Source organism: Abramis brama (assembly GCF_963993115.1).
Source record: "Abramis brama genome assembly, chromosome: 12".
NCBI classification, from domain to species: domain Eukaryota; kingdom Metazoa; phylum Chordata; class Actinopteri; order Cypriniformes; family Leuciscidae; genus Abramis; species Abramis brama.
Window position 1 is genome coordinate 12,814,902 of NC_139974.1, and position 20,622 is coordinate 12,835,523.

The 20,622-nt window shown below is 39.6% G+C and overlaps 1 protein-coding gene across 1 annotated transcript in view; it reads right to left on the bottom strand.

Annotated features, from left to right (window-relative positions):
- Positions 1-20,622, bottom strand: part of LOC311093130 (interferon-inducible GTPase 5-like) — a 62,974-nt gene that overhangs the window by 8,488 nt on the left and 33,864 nt on the right. The window contains exon 3 of the mRNA XM_084130276.1: positions 5,053-5,614. Coding sequence (XP_083986402.1) covers positions 5,053-5,614 — 562 coding nt within the window. The remainder of the gene's footprint in view (positions 1-5,052; positions 5,615-20,622) is intronic.

Genomic DNA, 20,622 nt, shown 5'->3' on the forward strand with positions numbered 1-20,622 from the left:
GCATGTGTTTGAACTGAGAACACATATATGGGTCCTGCATGGTTTATTTATGGGCCGAGTGGGCATGGGTTTGATCTGGGGACACATATATGGGTCCTGCATAGAATTTTTATGGGCCAAGTGGCCATGGGTTTGAACTGGGAACACATATATGGGTCCTGCATGGTTTATTTATGGGCCAAGTGGGCATGTGTTTGATCTGGGAACACATATATGGGTCTTGCATGACATATTTATGGGCCGAGTGGGCATGGGTTTGATCTGGGAACACATATATGGGTCCTGCATAGAATTTTTATGGGCCAAGTGGCCATGGGTTTGAACTGGGAACACATATATGGGTCCTGCATGGTACATTTATGGGCAAAGTGGGCATGGGTTTGAACTGGGATAATATAGGCCTAATATAAAAATATATTTTTGATTTATTTACCGGTATGTTGTGACATTTGAATTGTTTTTTAAAGATTATGTTTGTTGTTCAATGTAACAATTTTGTATTAATGTATTTTTTGGAGAGCTGTTTTTTTTTCAGAGATTTTTTTTAATTTAAATATATTTTTGATTTGTTTACCGGTATATTGTTGTGACGACCACAAAAGTGTTGTATTTGTGTTTTAAGAATATTCACAATTATTGTCTTTTATTTGAAACAAGTGATTGTATTTAAAAAAAAAAAAACAAGTATCCCAATTGTTTTATTTTTAATGTGAATTTTCGTGACTTAAAGTGAATTGTGTAGTGTTTGCTCCAGGCCAGTAGGGGCAGTGTAGAGTGACGAGTTACTGTAGCTGCGTAAGTTGCGGGTTTCTCATTACTGCAGAGAGCTCGAAACTGATAACACTGTTTCCTCGTTTCTCTCCTGTTTTACAGGTGGGTAAATGTATAAAAACACCTCAGAAGTAGCATTTATCTATGCTGGAATGTATGTGAGATATGAGTGAACTGTTTTTAGTGAAATGAGTTTCGTTAGGGTCTGTTTTTGATTTAGTTTGAAATGAGTTGAAACGAGAGGGCACAGTCCTACAGAGTAACTTAACGGTCGAGAGACATTACTAGAGAGCAAGTCAGCTCAACACACACTTTCCCCGTGTATATGATATTTTTTTGAGCTTGTAATGTTAACAGATATGTTTAGCTCACTGTATGTCAGTTTCCCACCATCTGTTGGAAATGTTTTTTTGCTCAATGAGTTTATACAAAAATGTTTACAGTTTAAAATGAGGTTAAAAGTTAACGTTACACTTTAAGCACTTTATGAGTTCTGAGCATGCTTTTGCAGTACTGTATTAACATGATACTGATAAAATACTGTGAATGGAAGATTCAAAGTATCTAAAAAAAAGCTGGTGAATATTACCATTGTCTTTACATTTCATTTTGATAAATAGTATAAAATACAAGCATGAAGAGTAAGTGAACATGCATTTGGTGGAAAGAGGTTTATTTTAATATGGATTTTGCATTGACATGGACACTGAAAATTAATTGTAATGTTAAAAAGACACTGAACATGTAATATGTGAAACATACAATGATACTTAACAATAGAGATGTGATTGCTGAAGAAAATTCAGAAAATAAATTACTGCAGAGAGCTCGAAACTGATAACACTGGCTGAGTCCCAATTCGCCTACTTATACTACGACCTAAAAGTATGTACTTTTTTTGTGATGAAAAAGTATGTACTTTTGAGTGTGTAGCAAAAAAGTATGCACGTTCTGGGACATACTTCGATGACGTCATGCAACGTGAACTTGAACGTGGTTGCCTAGTTACGCACACCGCGACTGTTAACAAAACATTTAACATTTCATTCATTCTTATATATCCAATATAATTTTATTTACTATTCCCATCTTTTTTTCCACAATACATTTACAATGTGTTTACCATATTGAGGAGTGAAGCAGGGCGTCGTCGTAGATCAACCAAACGCAGGTCGTTTGTGAGGCGGCTGGTTCTTAAAATAAGCGCTACTTATTTTCTGAGTAAAAATATTTAAAGTTTATAGTGTAACTATTGTTTAACGTATTTTATACTTAATCTTATACTTATGTATAATACTTAAAAATACCCCAATGAAAATTAACCATGCTTTTACTATAGTAAAAGTGTAGTAACCATGTTTCTTTGGTTGGACTGATAAAGTTAACATATGTACAGCCACAGTATTACTACAAATAAGTCAGACAGAAACATCAAAAGAAATACATAAAAAAAGACACTTGCATGACACTGTACTAGAGCCTTTTTATTTATTGTTTTGTAGCCTGCAATGAGGCGCTCGGTATCTTCATCGGACCCTACAAGATAAACACGGTACTTTTTTGGCACAACATAAACCCATTAATATTACGAGACAATAAAATATAATTTTAATTAGGGTTAAACATTTGAATTCTCACACTTAAAAACTGAGGGCGCATCTCCGTTGCTGCATCCGACTGCCAGGTTTACATCACCATCATCACCACAAAGCTCCTCCCTCCCGCACGCAATGGGTTGTGGGCAATATTAGCCGTTAGAGTGTGCATTGATCTGCACTTCGAATTCTAACCGGAAATAGTAGACCATCCGGGTATCTTTGGAATACTCATTTCAACATGCTACGATTTGGGACGTACTAATTCTAGTTTCGCATACTATTTAGGACGGATAGTATGCGAATTGGGACTCAGCAACTGTCTCCTCGTTTCTCTCCTGTTTTACAGGAATTAATCTGTTATCCACGGTGCCGTTGCTACGGTACCCGTTACATTGTGACATTTAAATTGTTTTTTAAAGATCATTTTTGTTGTTCAATTTAACAATATATTTCTTGCAGTTCAAAGCGTTTTCTTAGATTGTTTCCTTAAAGGAGAACTCCGGTCAATTTTAACATTGAGCTCATTTTTTTGTACATTTGGAGTGCTGTCAATACAGAGAACAACGACATTGGTGTTGCCTACACCGAGTTATCCTCTTTTTAAAATTTGCACCCTGTTGACTTCAATGGGGCAAGTTTTAAATCTGCTTTTAGCCTCTTAACATCCTTGATGTGTCATTACAAGTGCACAGGTCATGTGAGTGATTCCTTCGGAGTGAACGCGGGTCAATCTGACTGCAGTAGATGTGAAAGATATGGATAAAAATGATATTTATTTAGCCAGCGCTCATACCTGTATTTACATCCTGTTTTCGGTCAAAGTCCATAGTAATCAATTGTCGAGTTCACGCACATGATCATAGGTACTAAACCAATGCGCGTGAACTCGACAATCGATTACTATGGACTTTGACCGAAAACAGGATGTAAATACAGGTATGTGCGCTTGCTGAAATAACATCACTTTTATTCATATCTTTCACATCTACTGCAGTCAGACTCACCCGTGTTCACTCTGAAGGAATCACTCACATTAGCTGGGCACTTGTAATGACACATCAAGGATGTTAAGAGGCAAAAAGCAGGTTTAAAACTTGCCCCATTGAAGTCAACAGGGTGCAAATTTTAAAAAGAGGATAACTCGGTGTAGGCAACACCGATTTTTGTCGTTGTTCTCTGTACTGACAGCACTCCAAATGTACAAAAAAATGAGCTCAATGTTAAAATTGACTGGAGTTCTCCTTTAAACCATTTGGCATGGTTGGGCTTAGATAGGCCTTGCATGAATTGCCCAGTTAGGACCCACATAAGACTCTTACAGAGCCCATTTAAAGCCCATCTGGGTAGCCATGGTTGGATCCCGGGTGCAAGCCCACTTTAGACCCATTTGGGCAGGTGGGGCCCAAATGGGTCTGACATGAATTGCCCAGTTAAGACCCACATAAGACCCTTACAGATCCCACTTAAAACCCACCTGGGCATCCACGGCTGGTCCTCATGTGGATCCCGGGTGCAAACCCACTTTAAACCCCTTCAGACTGGTGGGCCCCAAATGGGTCTGTCATGAATTGCCCAGTTAAGACCCACATAAGACCCTTACAGATCCCACTTAAAACCCACCTGGGCATCCACGGCTGGCCCCCATGTGGATCCCGGGTGCAAACCCACTTTAAACCCCTTCAGACTGGTGGGCCCCAAATGGGTCTGTCATGAATTGCCCAGTTAAGACCCACATAAGACCCTTACAGATCCCACTTAAAACCCATCTGGGCATCCACGGCTGGCCCCCATGTGGATCCCGGGTGCAAACCCACTTTAAACCCCTTCAGACTGGTGGGCCCCAAATGGGTCTGTCATGAATTGCCCAGTTAAGACCCACATAAGACCCTTACAGATCCCACTTAAAACCCATCTGGGCATCCATGGCTGGCCCCCATGTGGATCCCGGGTGCAAGCCCATTTTAAACCCCTTTAAGCAGGTGGGCCCCAAATGGGTCTGACATGAATTGCCCAGTTAAGACCCACATAAGACCCTTACAGATCCCACTTAAAACCCATCTGTGTAGCCATGTTGCAAAGCCCACTTTGGACCCCATTGGGCAGGTGGGGCCCAAATGGGTCTGACATGAATTGCCCAATTAAGACCCATGCATTACCCTTACAGGTCCCACTTTTAGTACGTCTGGGCTTCCACGGCTGGCCCCAATGTGGATCCCGGGTGCAAGCCCATAATGGGGCCCACATTTGCCGCCCATGAAGCCCTCATCTGGGCCCCACATGTCATTGCTGGCTGGGCAGTGTGTTCTGAGTGACAGTGTGTGTTATCTCAGTGAGGGCTGTGCATAGTGTTTGGCTGCACTGAGCCTGTTTTGAGCCATGTGTTAAGAGTTGTGTTACTTGGAATGAGTTTTGCAGGTGATGTGAACTGTTTAGCTCAGCTGACTGTTGGTAGTGCAGACTGTAGTTAGAGTTTTGCACATGTAGCTCCAGTTGTGCTCACTGTCGTTTAGCAATCGAAAAAAACTATTATATCTAATAAATAGGCTATGTACCATATAATCTTTAATATTATAATTGTTTTTTTTTTACATTAGTAAACTAGATTTGTTCAATGTTACAATTTTAAACACAACATCTTAAACCATTTGTTGTTCAAATCATTGTTATAAACTTAATAACTGACTATTTTCACAATTCCCTCGAATGATATCCAGTGTCTTTTTCTGGTCAAAGTTCTTCTTCCTCTTCTCAGCAGTAATGCATAAGTCAATCTTAGAACGAACAAAATAAAACCTTTTCCCCATGTTCTTGATCTCTTTGGCCAGCTGAGTGTGGCATTCTCTGAACCGATCTGAAGCAATGATGATGAAAAAATCATAGCGTTCAAACTGAACCAGTTTAAGATACTCGTCGGCTTTGAAGTCTGGTGTTCCAATGCCAGGAAGATCCCACACTTTCACATTTTTGTATTTAGGGTGAAGGTAAACTTTAGGCTCTATAGTGGTTTCTACCGGGCCAGTTTCAGCAGAGCCTTCATCTTCATCCCCTAAACCCCTGAATGCATTGAGAAACGTGGACTTTCCAGAACCTGACTCTCCCGTCACACCAATGTTAAGTTCTACAAGATCTTGCTGTTTGAGGTATTCTTTGATTGTGTTTATCGCTGATGGGAGATCCAGAGTAGATATGGAATCTTTAATATCCTCCAGAAATGATGCTATAAAATAATCTTCAAATGTAGCCATCTAAAAAAGTAATGTCAATTTTAACAGTGTTATAAAAAGAAACTGTTGAAAAAATGTTGCTTAAAAGAACAGTTTAAAATGTCAGAAGTCCCTTTCTCTGTGTTGGCCCATTTTAGCTAAAAACTTAAAATCCTTACACTTAAAGGCCCAGTTTTCCAGACAGGGCTTAGAATAAGCCAGGATTAGGCCTTAGTTTAATTAAAAAATGTAAGTACACTGTAAAAACAATCTGTAGAAATTACAGTATTACTGGCAGCTGCTTGCCAGTAACTTACTGTAGATTTAAATTGATGTTATTCACTGGCAACAGTTTGTTCAAAGTTAAATGAACATTAAACATTAACAAGTCTTTATCTTTACAGAATAAAACTAAAATAACAGCCTCATGCAAAGCATTCTGGGAACCAAAATCTGAAGGAAAAAAAAAAACAGAAAAAGGTTGATGAAGATTTCTGGTTCCCAGAATGCTTTGCATTAGATTGTTATTTTATTGTTTTATTCTGTAAAGACAAAGACTTGTTAATGTTTAATGTTCATTTAACATTGAACAAACTGTTGCCAGTAAATAACATCAATTTAAATCTACAGTAAGTTACTGGCAAGCAGCTGCATAACTACAGCATTTTTTTTACAGTGTAGCTTTTATAAAAGTGCCTTAAAAAACATTACTGGTGTGCATCTTGAGACAAAAGAATGGCATTGACATATTTCAGGATATGTCAGTGCTGGTTGATTTCAGTTAAAACAGCGCAAACATGCATTTAGTCTGGGACTAGGCTTAAGCCTTGTCTGTGAAACTGAGAAAAAATTCTAATTTTTACTGATGGGAGGTCAAATGGGCCATCAACTAAACTATCAACTAAATAGTCTTTTACAGTTTTTAAAAATTGCTTACAATTTCTGAAATGGCTCCATTTCTCAAAACTCTACACACACAACCTCAAAACATGCACACAAGATGGAAAACTTCACACATCTCTCACAAAAGCAAACACTTAATTCAAAACTATTTTAACTCGTCTAATGGTGTTTTTGCGTAGTAACTACACACAAACCATTACATGGTTTTTCTGAATTGCTAAAACACTAAACCCCATTCTCTGAACCAAATTCTCAATAGCCTAAACCAATTTGTCAAATAAATCACCCTTTCTGTAAAACATTAAACAAGTTCAGGTAGTTAAAACACTGTTTGCAAATCTCATGCACTCTTTTTTCAAAACTCTAAACATGTTTTTCACTCACTAATACACATTTCGCACTGTGATGCACTTACTGTATGTTCAAAACGCTAAAAACACAGGCAGGCAGTAGTTTAACACAACTACAACACAGTTATCATCGTTTACACACAGCGACTAAAAATTGTTTACACTTATTTCTGATGATGTGACCAAACCAATAATAAAAAGTCAGTTCAGAGTCCCAAAATGGACTCAAAATGTTGCACTGAAAGTTGATACCAATAATGGATGGAAGCAATATACAGTAAGAGGGAAGAGTTTGAGTAAAAGAGTTGGTGAACAAGGAGGAAGAAGAGGAGGATGAGGAAGAGCAGGTTTGGAAAATGTTGTCAAGGCTGGATCTATGGGATTAATATCCTGCCATGATTCAAAACTGAAAATAAAGTTCTGAAAGGTTGAAACTAAGTGTTCGAAAACTCAAAATCTTACAAAAAAAAGTTTTGCAAGATCGAAAAATAACATTTGCAAGCTTGCAAAATGTAAAAAAAAAAGAAGAAAAATATCTCTGCAAACATTATGTTGTTTTTGAGATTTCCTTCTTCAGAACTGCAACATTTTTTTTATGATGTTGCGCAAACAATTTTTCAGAGTTTCAAATTTGTCACTGTTCTCCCACTGTATTAGTTTGTTTTCCAGGTTTGAAACCTTGTAAATGGTGATCTGAAAACTGGTGTGCGAATGTGTGAACAAAAGTTTTGAAACTCTGAAAACAGAGTTTTGCAGGCTTGCAAAGTGGTAAAAAAAATAAAATCTCTGCAAACATAATTTTGTTTTTGAGTTTTCCTTCTTCAGAAGTGCAACACTCTTTTTTACGGTGTTGTGCAATCATTTTTTCAGAGTTTCGAATTCGTCACTGTTCTCCCAGTGTATTAGTTTGTTTTCCAGATTTGAAACCTTGTAAATGGTGATCTGAAAACTGGTGTGCGAATAGGTGAAAAAAAGTTTTGAAACTCTGAAAACTGAGGTTCGAAAGGGCGAAACTTACTACATTACATTACATTTGCACTCCTATTGCAGACTATTTTTTCAGAGCTGAGTTTACAACACCCACTTTGCGGAGATACGCCCACACAGTTGCGAGCTTGCGACTCACGTGATTTGTGGCAGTGTTGTCACGCAGCTCTGCTCTGAAACTCTGAAACTCAGACTGAGCGAAAATGAAGCTTCGCAACCTCGCAAAAAAAAAAAAAAAAGCCTGGAGGGAGGGCCTTCTGCTCTTGGCCAATGCTTTGCTGTCTGCTGACGTACAGTCCAATCACAAGTCATATTTACTGAAAAGGTGGGATTGACCGACTGCTCTGCCAATGGCGAAAGCGCACAGGATACGCAAACAGGATGCACGGCTTTTTTAAAAGTTTATTTTATAAATGATCTTTAGAATAGAATATTCTGAAAAAGTGACATTTCCATTTTTGCTGATTCACATCGGTATCAAAACAGGTAAAACACATTTCAAAGTTACATACACCATTATATTTTTATAAATATCACATTAGTTAACTGTAGGCCTATAAATTACTTTCATGTTGTTTTTCTCTATCAGATTATAACAGATTATTATTTGATAACACCATTCAAAAGAATATTCAACATGAATGCCCCATTATGTTTTATGATTATTTTTTGTTTTTTAACTCCAATTGTATTCATAAGTTTTATTGGCTTTTTTATTGGCCAGCAGCAGTCATTAAACAAACATAAAATACACATAATATACACAAAATATTTTTTAATTTTTGCCCCATGCATTCATGTTGAATATTTGATACCAAAACAATGTTGTTGGTTTTTTTTGTTTTTTTTTTATGCTTGTTTTGCATATTAAACTTTTTATAAATGCCACCTCTGATGCAGATTCTGTTTTCTCTGCAGTGGGGGAAAAAATGTTTTTGTTGATACTAGTCAATTTGATTGGTAAAAGCAATATAGTGACTTAAAATGTATAGAATTTGACTTGAAAGATGACAGTTAGGGGGAAATTGCCTTTATAAATGTAAAAAAAAAAAAAAATGCAATGAGAATCAATTTAATATTATTGGTTCAGAATAAATGACTTTTACAACACAAAAATTGAACAGTTTACTGAAGTTAGTTATTGCACCAATACAGTACTTGAGATTTTATTATAATATTAGGCCAATGTACATGACTGAGTCGCTCGTTGCGTGAGGAAAGTGAGTATGGGGCGCCGTTTGTAAAGCGTCTCACGCTGAAAATAACAGCAACATGTTGTCACATTTAGCTTCAAACAATGTTGTATTTAACTGGTATGAATTTTTGACGGTCACTTTTTACCACATTTACAACAATATTTGTCAACTTAGAGATATTTTAAATAGTTAAATCTAAATATTAAATGTTACACTTAAATGTTAAATGTTAAATCTAAATCTAAATCTAAATGTTAAATCTAAATATTAAATCTAAATCTAAATGTTAAATCTAAATGTTAAATCTAAATCTAAATGTTAAATCTAAATATTAAATCTAAATTAAATGTTAAATCTAAATGTTAAATCTAAATCTAAATGTTAAATCTAAATATTAGGCTAAATCTAAATCTAAATGTTAAATCTAAATCTAAATCTAAATGTTAAATCTAAATCTAAATGTTAAATCTAAATCTAAATGTTGAATCTAAATCTAAATGTTTAATCTAAATCTAAATGTTGAATCTAAATGTTTCGGGTGAAACTAAATATTTAACTAATATGCAAAATCAAAATGCCGGTAACCGGAAGTGCCAAAAAAAAAGCTCGAGGAGGTCAGTGTGTGTTTATAGCATGGTTTATAGTGTCAAATAACGAATAAAAACCATCTCATCCGAGGAAATGGACTGCTGGACATGGATTATCGTGATAATAACTACCGAAAATAATAAACACGGTTTGGAGAAACTGTATTTGAAGAGTAGGCTAGTGTCACTTGTATGAAAAGTGTGGGACTTATGACCTGTAGCCATAATAGCCAGCCACGAGGGGGCTCACTTTGACTGAATGTCATGTCATCACTCTGTCATCACTCTCATCACGAAACTCTACAGTTTCTCCAAACGTGTTTATTATTTTCGGTAGTTATTATCGTTATATTATAGTTATTATTATGAGATGGTTGTTATTCGTTATTTGACACTATAAACCATGCTATAAACACACACTCAAGCTTTTATTTTGGCACTTCCGGTTACCGGCATTTTGAATTTGCATATTAGTTAAATATTTAGTTTCACCCGAAACATTTAGATTCAACATTTAGATTTAACATTTAGATTTAGATTTAACATTTAGATTTAACATTTAGATTTAGATTTAATATTTAGATTTAACATTTAGATTTAGATTTAACATTTAGATTTAACATTTAGATTTAGATTTAACATTTAGATTTAACATTTAGATTTATATTTAACATTTAGATTTAGCATTTAGGTGTAACATTTAATATTTAGATTTAACTGTTTAAAATATCTCTAAGTTGACAAATATTGTTGTAAATGTGGTAAAAAGTGACGGTCAAAAATTCATACCAGTTTTTTAAACATTGTTTGAAGCTAAATGTGACAAAATGTTGCTGTTATTTTCAGTGTGAGATGCTTTACAAACGGCGCCCCATCAGGGCCGGCCCTGACCAATTTGCTGCCCTAGGCAAGATTTTACCTGGCGCCCCATGCATCACAGCCCATTTCACCCCGTCATTGTGTTCATGATATACAGTATATATATATATATATATATATATATATATATATATATATATATATATACACACACACACACACACACACTACAGGCCAAAAGTTTGGAAACATTACTATTTTTAATGTTTTTCAAAGAAGTTTCTTCTGCTCATCAAGCCTGCATTTATTTGATCAAAAATACAGAAAAAAATGTAATATTGTGATATATTATTACAATTTAAAATAATTGGTTTTCAATTCATTATACTTTAAATTATCATTTATTTCTGTGATGCAAAGCTGAACTTTCAGGACCATTACTATCACATTATCCTTTAGAAATCATTCTAATATGATGATTCATTATCAAAGTTGGGAACAGTTCTGCTGCTTAATATTTTTTCATAACCTGTGATACTTTTTAGGATAATTTGATGAATAAAAAGTAAAAAAAGAAAAATAAAAAAAGAAGCAAATGTTTTAAAAACAGAAATCTTTTGTAACAACAATATACACTACTGGTCAGTAATTTGGGGTCAGTAATTTTTTTTTTTTTCTTTTTTTGAAATAAATCAATACTTGATAAATTGATAAAAAGTGATAGTAAAGAAGATTTATATTATTAGAAAATATTTTTTTTTATTTTGAATAAATGCAGTTCTTTTTAACCTTTTATTCATCAAATATATTAGGCAGCAGAACTGTTTCCAACACTCATAATAAATCAGAATATTAGAATGATTTCAAAAGGATCATGTGATAGACTGGATGTCACATGTGACACTGAAGACTGGAGTAATGATCCTGAAAATTCACAGAATCACAGAAATAAATGATAGAAGAACTTCTTTCAAAAACATTAAAAATATTAATGTGTCCAAATTTTTGGCCTGTAGTGTATTACATCTAGCATTCAAGTCAAGTCCCCATTATCTTTTATAGCGCGTTTTACAATACAGATTTAATGTGAACTTTGCTATTTTTAATAAACCTGTAAATAAATATCATTACTAATTTTTGCAAATAAAAAAAAAAAAATGCCATATATCCCCCAAAACTGCACAACTGTAGTGTAAAACATTAAAAAAGTGATAAAAAATGCGTCTTAAAACTGACATGATTGTTATACAAAATCACACTGTCTGTGGCCTCTGGAGAACTCACAACTGCTAACATTAAGTTTAAGGTTAAAATAAATGCCATTAAATTATAGTATCTTAGGCTACTACTATGCAATTAGATACTGTTAATTCACTACATCATGCACTTTACCTGTCTTTATCCCCTTTTATCTTCTTCTCTTCTTTTTGACACTGTATTTATTGCAGACTATAATGCTAATTTATAATGTGTCATGTAAATTTGGCCATCCGTCACAATCAGGAAACTTTCACCGTGTCTAGACCTGGCGCGAGCTGCCAGGTCCGTTTCTACAGGGGAGCCTGAGTGTGTTAAAACAAACAAAAGCAAACCAAAAGCAATGCTGTCTACATTGGATGTGGCGTCGCGCACGCTACACAACAAATTACCAACAACTGATCGCGCGCGCGCTCTTTTTCTGACGCACTTTAAGCAATCGCTGAGCGGGGGAAGATTGATGTGCCGGACTTTTTTTTTTTTGCTTTATTTGGTAGTATTTCGAAGTAATGGTTTAAATAGTATTATTACATTTTTTTTTTTTTAAATTAAAAAAAAAAAAAAATTCACTCGTTCACTCATTTTGGCGCCCCTATGGATGAGTGGCGCCCTTAGCATTTGCCTATACTGCCTATGCCGCGGGCCGGCCCTGAGTGAGTCGCTTGCTGAGGAAAGTGAGTCCGCTCGCTGTGTGAGGAGAGTGAGCATGAGAATTTCGAGAGTGAGAATTTCGCCATTGGCAGAGCAGTCGGTCAATCCCACCTTTCCAGTAAATATGACTTGTGATTGGACTGTACGTCAGCAGACAGCAAAGCATTGGCCAAGAGCAGAAGGCCCTCCCTCCAGGCTTTTTTTTTTTTGCGAGGTTGCGAAGCTTCATTTTCGCTCAGTCTGAGTTTCAGAGCAGAGCTGCGTGACAACACTGCCACAAATCACGTGAGTCGCAAGCTCGCAACTGGGCGTATCTCCGCAAAATGGGTGTTGTAAACTCAGCTCTGAAAAAATAGTCTGGCCGAGTGTCCGTATCTGCTTTACTTTTCGAAATGGATGATCCCCATGGAGGGAGAACCTGAATTTGAAAACTTGGGACGGTTGTTTTATTCTCAACGATATGAAAAGTGTTGCCACTCCCATTTATTGCACATTTTCTCCCGAAATCATATTGCACGACCCGTAATATGCAGGCAAACGCGGTTGCCTACTATATCAATCGAACCAATAGTGCGGCAAGATACTGACATAGGATTATTATTAACCAATCAGATGTAGTTTATTTAGAACAGCTGTTACACGTATGATTCAGCTATCGGACACGAGCAGCAGCTGCATCGGCAGCAGCACATTGACCATCGCCAAGGACATTCTTTCCTTGATTGTAAGTATTAATTTAATTAGAATATGATATCTAACGTTATATAAAATGTTTTGTACACTGTGTTGTTCAAACGTATGTAACGTTACTGTAAGCGTCTCGTTAGTGTCGTTTTAACCCTTGCATGGCAGGTCTGTAGGACCCGTTTTCATTTTTTATCAAGAGAAAAATTATACGATTAATTATTTAATGCCCCCCTCCCCACCAACCACCCCACACACCCCACCCCACAGGATGACCCGGGGCTAATAAAAGTGTGTAAATTGTAGGTCCTGTGTACCTTTACTCTGTCCTCCTCCTGTCAGGGCCTACTGTGTGTGTGTGTGTGTGTGTGTGTGTGTGTGTTCTTGCATAATGGTTTATGAGGACACAAATGTGTATGAGGACATCTGTGCCCTTATAAACCAAATGGCTTAAAAAACATACTAAATGGTGTTTTTTGAAATGCAAAAAATGCCACAAGTTTTCTGTGATTGGTAGGTTTAGGGGTAGGGTTAGTGCAGGGGGATAGAATATACAGTTTGTACATTAGAAAAACCATTACGCCTATGGAGAGTGACCGTACACCACATATCTGAATGAGTGAGTGAGGTGTGTTTGAGTACAAGAGTGAGTTTTGTGTTTCTACCCCTGCCGTTCCCACACAGGGTTTCAATTCTTTAATGTGATCTAACAAAGGTAAAGAAAAAAATATTAACCATATATGCAGTTTATATTGCTTGTAATTGTGATGAAGTAAACATCTGTTGAGTATTTTAACATAACATTTTTGATTGTGTTGAACTAAAAACCCAAACATACAGCGGGTCCATCAGACCCACGAACACTGGCTGAATAACAAAAATATGAACACCACACAAGGTTTAAGTAGGGTAGTTTCAGCTGGCTATCTAGCAGTAGCTAGCATCATGCGATTACATATTTGATTTAATCAAATTACATGTTGATTACATGTGCATCTACCCTTAACACAATTTGTTTTTTTACAAGAGCAGTGCACAAGTTCCAGTATGGCCTCTGGAGCTGGACGTGTAGAGATCACGGGGCGCAAGACCTCAGAGCCCGTGTTTTTACTGGAGTTGCCTCACCATCCTCTGCCTCTACCACTACAAAAAGTGCAAAACAATAGATCTAGGTTTCTGCACCCTTCCCCACATCACTGATGAAGGAAAAATGGTTTGTAACTTTCAGCAGGGAAACTCATGCTCCATATATTGGTTCCACCTGTTCCCTTAACATGGGTAATAACCAGGTTCACAGCGTTCAGGTGTCCGGCCTTGTTGATGTTAATGATGCCATAATTGGAAGGGTAAATTTTTGCAGGGTGTTTTTATTATATTACTGTTAATGCACTGTATATTATCTATATTATTTGTACTACTCTTATACTGTTACTGCGACTACACTGCACATATCTGCATGTTGTTCGTACTGCATATCCATATCTATTCTGCTCTTATAAGGCTACTGCTAATGCATTGCTCATTTATATTTACTTTATATTACTGCAAACCATACTATCTTAACTGTATACTACTGTCTGCACTGCACTGTATGTCTTATACTGCACCGCCTGTCTATACAATATAATACCAACCTTTCTTTGCAGTTTCTTCAGCTATTACTGCCTTCTCTCTTCTCCTTTGTGCTCGTTTTATCTTCGTGATATTTGTGCTGTAGCACTCCCTGTGGTAGCCAGTGCTAGCTGGTTTGACTAACTGGTTTGTAGGTTCATGGCTTTGTAACTTGTATGCCTGTACTGCCTCTTCTGCTATAATACTTTCTCTGCACTCAAGGTCTTTCCACAAAAACACTGATTTAATGAATTTGTCCCAACTTATGTCTGTGAAAGGAATGGTGGGTCCACTTCCCTCAAATATATGCATGCAGCACTTCATGTTTTGCCATTTCTACCCAGTAAACATGTACTGGACAAAAATCGGAGGTGAAGGAATTGAGAATTAATTATCTTACCTTTCCATGTCTCCCTAAAATGAAAGGTTCATTTTAAAGTAATAAATGACATATACCCATCTAAAGAATTCATGAAATGAATACGCAAAGAATTCATGAAATCTAAATTTGATATTGGAGAAAACTCTTCTCAATTTTGTGAACCGAGTATTGCAACCACTGAATATTTTTTTTATTATTGTAATCACTCAAAATTGTTTTGGTCTCAATTGTACAGTAAACTGTCATGTATTATTACATGTGTAAATCCCCTTGAATACAAACAAATTAAGTTTGGTGTACTTAAGAAAGATTGTCCACAGTACTACTTGCTGCTTAATCTTTTTGAATTTGCTAAATACTTCATTCATAAATGCAGATTTATTATGATTATGATTGTATATTTGATTTGAGACTTCGTCACTGTTACTTATTGTATTTTGCAATTGTGTCTGCCTTTTGAAAACTGTAAGTTAATATTGTTTGTTCAATACCTTATGTTGTCTGTAAATTTGAATTCAATAAAAAAAATTAACCGAAACAAAAAAAAAAATTGTGAAATCAGAACGGTGCATTTATTAAAGATTACAACTAAATGACAGGACGTCGTATGACAAAAGATGGTTATATAAAATAAAAACCGTAAGAATGGATAATGTTACCTCTACATTCACATTTTGTGTCAAACTTGGTAGCATAAGTGGGTAAAATGAGTTAAGTTAAATCTTTCCTTGGCGCAGAGCGCCAGTGTTTTGACAAACGCGTCACCAACACCGACACTTTCCACGCACGCTATTGGATGAAGGCAATAAATACGTCATACGTGTCAGACCCATAGACTGTAAAAAAAGACCCCACACGTAGCTGCCTGCTCTATTCGCCGGGAAAATAACCTGGAGAAAGTTACCGATATTATAGTAATGGACAAAGTATGTGAGTGGCAACAATTTTTATTTGCTTTGTTGAAAAGCGTAGCGGTTACATATAAAAAACTGGGTTATCCCTCACCACAGATCGTCCGAAAACACGAAATCTCCCCTCGGCCCACCGTCTAGTAATTGTGCTTTATCAACCATTTACTTTATGAGTACTCCATGCATGGTGTTGATCGATGCTGAGACGGGCGCGTTCACAGAAAATCTGGTGCACACGCACTGACCAGCACAAACTTGATGGGAGGGTATTAGTTGATAGTGGGGGAGGGGCATGAGAGTTGTAAACATTCAAAATTTTCGCTAAGTCCACTCAATCTTCCAGGGTTGCCGACGGCAGCTTTAATCAAACACAGTTGTTCTGAATTTCTAAAACACTAAACCCCATTCTCTGCAACTGCAAAATCAAGGTCAGTGAGAGAGATTTTATTCTACTTCAGATCATGTCTTCATGTTGGGCCTGAGGACTTTCTCCACATCACAGACAATGTCATCTCTGCAGGCAAAGGGAAAAACTCTAAAGCCAGATCCTATGGGATTAATATCCTGCCATGATTCAAAACTGAAAATAAAGTTCTGAAAGGTTGAAACTAAGTGTTCGAAAACTCAAAATCTTACAAAAAAAGTTTTGCATGATAGAAAAATAAGATTTGCAAGCTTGCAAAATGTAAAAAAAAGAAAAATATCTCTGCAAACATTATGTTGTTTTTGAGATTTCCTTCTTCAGAACTGCAACATTTTTTTTATGATGTTGCGCAAACAATTTTTCAGAGTTTCAAATTTGTCACTGTTCTCCCACTGTATTAGTTTGTTTTCCAGGTTTGAAACCTTGTAAATGGTGATCTGAAAACTGGTGTGCGAATGTGTGAACAAAAGTTTTGAAACTCTGAAAACGTACTCGGTTACTAACGTAACCTCGGTTCTCTCTAGAAGAGGGAACGAGTACTGCGTCTTAGCTAAGACGCTGCGGGAAAAGTCTCTTTTCACGAAATACTGAAGCAAAAAATTATCCTTAATTTTGTAATATTGTAAAGCGCATTTGCAGCAGCATACAGCCATAGGCGAGACGGCTCGCTCGCTCATTGGCTGCTCTGCGGCAACTGCATAAGCCTATCGAGCGAGGGCTGATGCAACATCAGACCAATGAGGGCGCTTCGCGCCCTCCTTGCCACTTCCCGCCGAAACGGGCGTGGCCTAGCCTTATAAAGGTAGCTCGAAAAGGCTGACTCACTTGATTTATTTCATCGCCGAAGCGAACCAGAGTGAATCGTACGCACGGCGGGGAACGCAGTACTCGTTCCCTCTTCTAGAGAGAACCGAGGTTACGTTAGTAACCGAGTACGTTCTCTTACGAGAGTTCTCTCGTACTGCGTCTTAGCTAAGACGCTGCGGGAACCCAATGTAAAACGCCGTGCGTGCAGGGATGAAACACCAATAAACCTGGAAGCGAAGCCCAGGATTTACAGTGCACAATCACTAGAGGGACTCACAGAGAGTCCTAGAACAGGAGGGGGAACCCTCCGTCCCCATATATAGCAGCGTCCGCAGACGCGATAATATGACATCACATAGTCAAGGCAAGAGCCTGACTAATGTGGGAATGTGGGTCTTACGCAATACTGCCCATATGACAGTCGGCAGCGCGCTGCGCTTGCGATCTCAGTGTTCCAATCAGACTACTGATTCAGCTACACCGACAACAGCTTAGCCTGTAAGGCGGGAACCTCTAGGTTATAAAACCTGATAAATGTAGACGGCGAGGCCCAACCTGCCGCCATACATATATCCTGTAAGGATATCCCACTAGACCAGGCCCACGACGAGGCAACGCCTCTCGTGGAGTGCGCTCTGACACCCAGTGGGCACTGAAGACCCCTGGAAGTGTAAGCTAACGCTATGGCGTCAACTATCCATCTGGATAGGCTTTGTTTCGAAACAGCCATTCCCTTGGAACGTCCACTGAACGAGACAAACAGCTGCTCAGTCTGTCTGAAGACAGCAGAGCGAGACACATAAGCTCTTAAAGCCCTAACAGGGCAAAGAGAACTTAAGTCTCCTTCCTCTTCCGACACCGGCAGGGCAGACAGGGAAATAACCTGAGCCTGAAACGGTGTGTTGAGGTTTGAGTATGACTCCTGAGTCATTAGGCCCAAGCTCCAAGCACGTCGGGCTCACCGAGAGCGCGTGCAGGTCACCTATGCGCTTCACTGAAGCGAGAGCCAGCAAGAACACTGTCTTAAATGACAGATGTTTGAGGCTAATCGTCTGGATGGGCTCGAAAGGGGAACCTTTCATGGCCTCCAAAACCGTAGAGAGGTCCCATACAGGGACTGAGGGAGGTCTGGGAGGATTCAGCCTCCTAGCTCCCCTGAAGAAGCGGATGACCAAATCGTTCCTTCCTATTGACTGACCATGCGTTGTTTCAGAGAACGCTGCGATAGCCGCCACATAAACTTTGAGCGTGGAGGGGGCTCTGCCCTTATCCAACAGCTCCTGTAGGAAGGAGAGAACCTCCGTCACCTCACAATCGAGGGGTGAACATCCCCGAGCTGTGCACCAGCTGGAGAATACCGACCACTTTGAAGCATAGAGCCGTCGAGTCGACGGAGCTCTAGCCTGAGTGATAGTATTTAGCACTCCCACTGAGAGATCAGCGGGTAACCGTTGAGCGCCCACACGTGGAGGGACCACAACTCTGGTCGAGGGTGCCAAATCGAGCCCCTGGCCTGCGAGAGGGGGTCCCTCCTCAACGGCACTGGCCACGGGGCAGTGTCTGCTAACTGCATCAAATCTGGAAACCATGGTTGGTTCTTCCAAAGTGGTGCTACAAGCAGCACTGAGCATTTCGTTTCCCTCACCCGTTCTATCACCTGAGGAAGGAGGGAGATGGGGGGAAAAGCATAGAGCGGACAGCGAGGCCACCTTTGGGACAGCGCGCTTTCGTTCTTGGAAAAGAACACGGGGCAGTGAGCGTTTTCGTGGGACGCGAAGAGGTCCACTTCCGCTCTGCCAAATCTCTCCCACAGCAGCTGGACTGTTTGTGGGTGTAAAGACCATTCGCTCGTGGGAATGTTGTTTCTGGACAGTCTGTCTGGACCCAGATTCTGTAGCCCAGGCACATGAACTGCTCTCAGCGAGCGCAAGTTGTGCTGAGCCCAAACCAGGAGGCGTTCCGCCAACCTGTACAGGTCTCGGGATCTGAGACCGCCCTGGTGATTTATGTAGGACACCACAGACATGTTGTCCGAACGGACTAAGACGTGATGGTCCTTGATTCGGGGACGAAAACGCGTCAGCGCGTTTTCCACTGCCAGCATTTCCAGACAGTTGATATGTCGGAGCTTTTCTCGTTCTGACCACAGGCCAAAGAACGGTCTGCCCTCGAGCAGCGCTCCCCATCCCGAGGTGGAGGCGTCCGTCGACACCACTTTCACTCTCGAGGAAGTCCCCAGGCTTACACCTGATTGGTACCAGTCGTTCGCTGTCCAAGGTTTTAGAACTGTAACAGCTCTGATTGACCTTGAGACGCAGCCGACCGGATACCCACGCTCTGCACGGTACCCGCGCTTTCAGCCAGAACTGCAAGGGGCGCATGCGGAGCAGGCCCAACTGAAGAACTGGTGATGCTGAGGCCATGAGACCTAGCATCTTCTGAAATTCCCTGAGCGGGAAGGTCGCGCCGCAGCGGAGAGAGCTCGCTGCGCGCTGAATGTCCAGCGCGCGCTGTGGCAACAGCCGCGCCATCATAGACTGTGAGTCCAGAACTATACCCAAAAACGGGATCGTTTGACTGGGGTTCAGTGAACTCTTCGTCCAGTTGACTCTGAGACCAAGTTTCTCGAGGTGATCGAGTAAAATGGCCCTGTGCTCCACGAGCTCTGATCGTGATTGAGCCAGAATCAGCCAGTCGTCCAAATAGTTCAGCACTCGCATGCCTCTGAGTCTGAGAGGAGCGAGCGCTGCGTCCATGCACCTCGTAAATGTACGAGGCGCCAGGGACAGGCCGAACGGCAGGACTGTTATACTGGTATGTCTGGCCCTCGAAGGCGAATCTCAAGTATTGCCTGTGACATGACGCTATCTGTATTTGAAAATACGCGTCCTTCAGATCTATTGACATGAACCAGCCTCCTCTGCGAATATGCGCGAGGATTTTCCTGGTTGTAAGCATTCTGAAACTGCGTTTCGCTAATGCTTCGTTCAGCTGTCTTAGATCCAGTATGGGTCTGAAACCCCCGTCTTTCTTGCCAGACAGTATCTGCTGTATAGCCCCCCTTCGCTTTGAGCTTGAGATACAGGCTCTATAGCCCCTTTGCTCATCAGTTTTGATATTTCGGCACGAAGTAGGTGTGCTACTTCTGAATTCACCGTAGTTTCGACGCGCGCTGTGAAGCGGGGAGGGCGTCGACAAAACTGTAGCGAGTAGCCTCTCTTATAATGTCTAGCACCCATTCCGAAACCTCTGGGCGACAGAGGTGCTTCGGGCGTGCTGTAACGTAGGCGTTATGCCTGTGACATTCGAGGCGGGGAGCGCGCTGATCACAGCGGGCAGAGCGCTCGTCCTCGACCCCACTACGGTGCTTAACCGAGAGAGGGAGGGCTGAGCGAGTCTCGTGGGACTCGTTGTCTGTGAGTAAGTGTGGGCGGGAAGCGGGCACATTTACTGCTTTTGACGCGCTGTCTGCCTGAGCAGA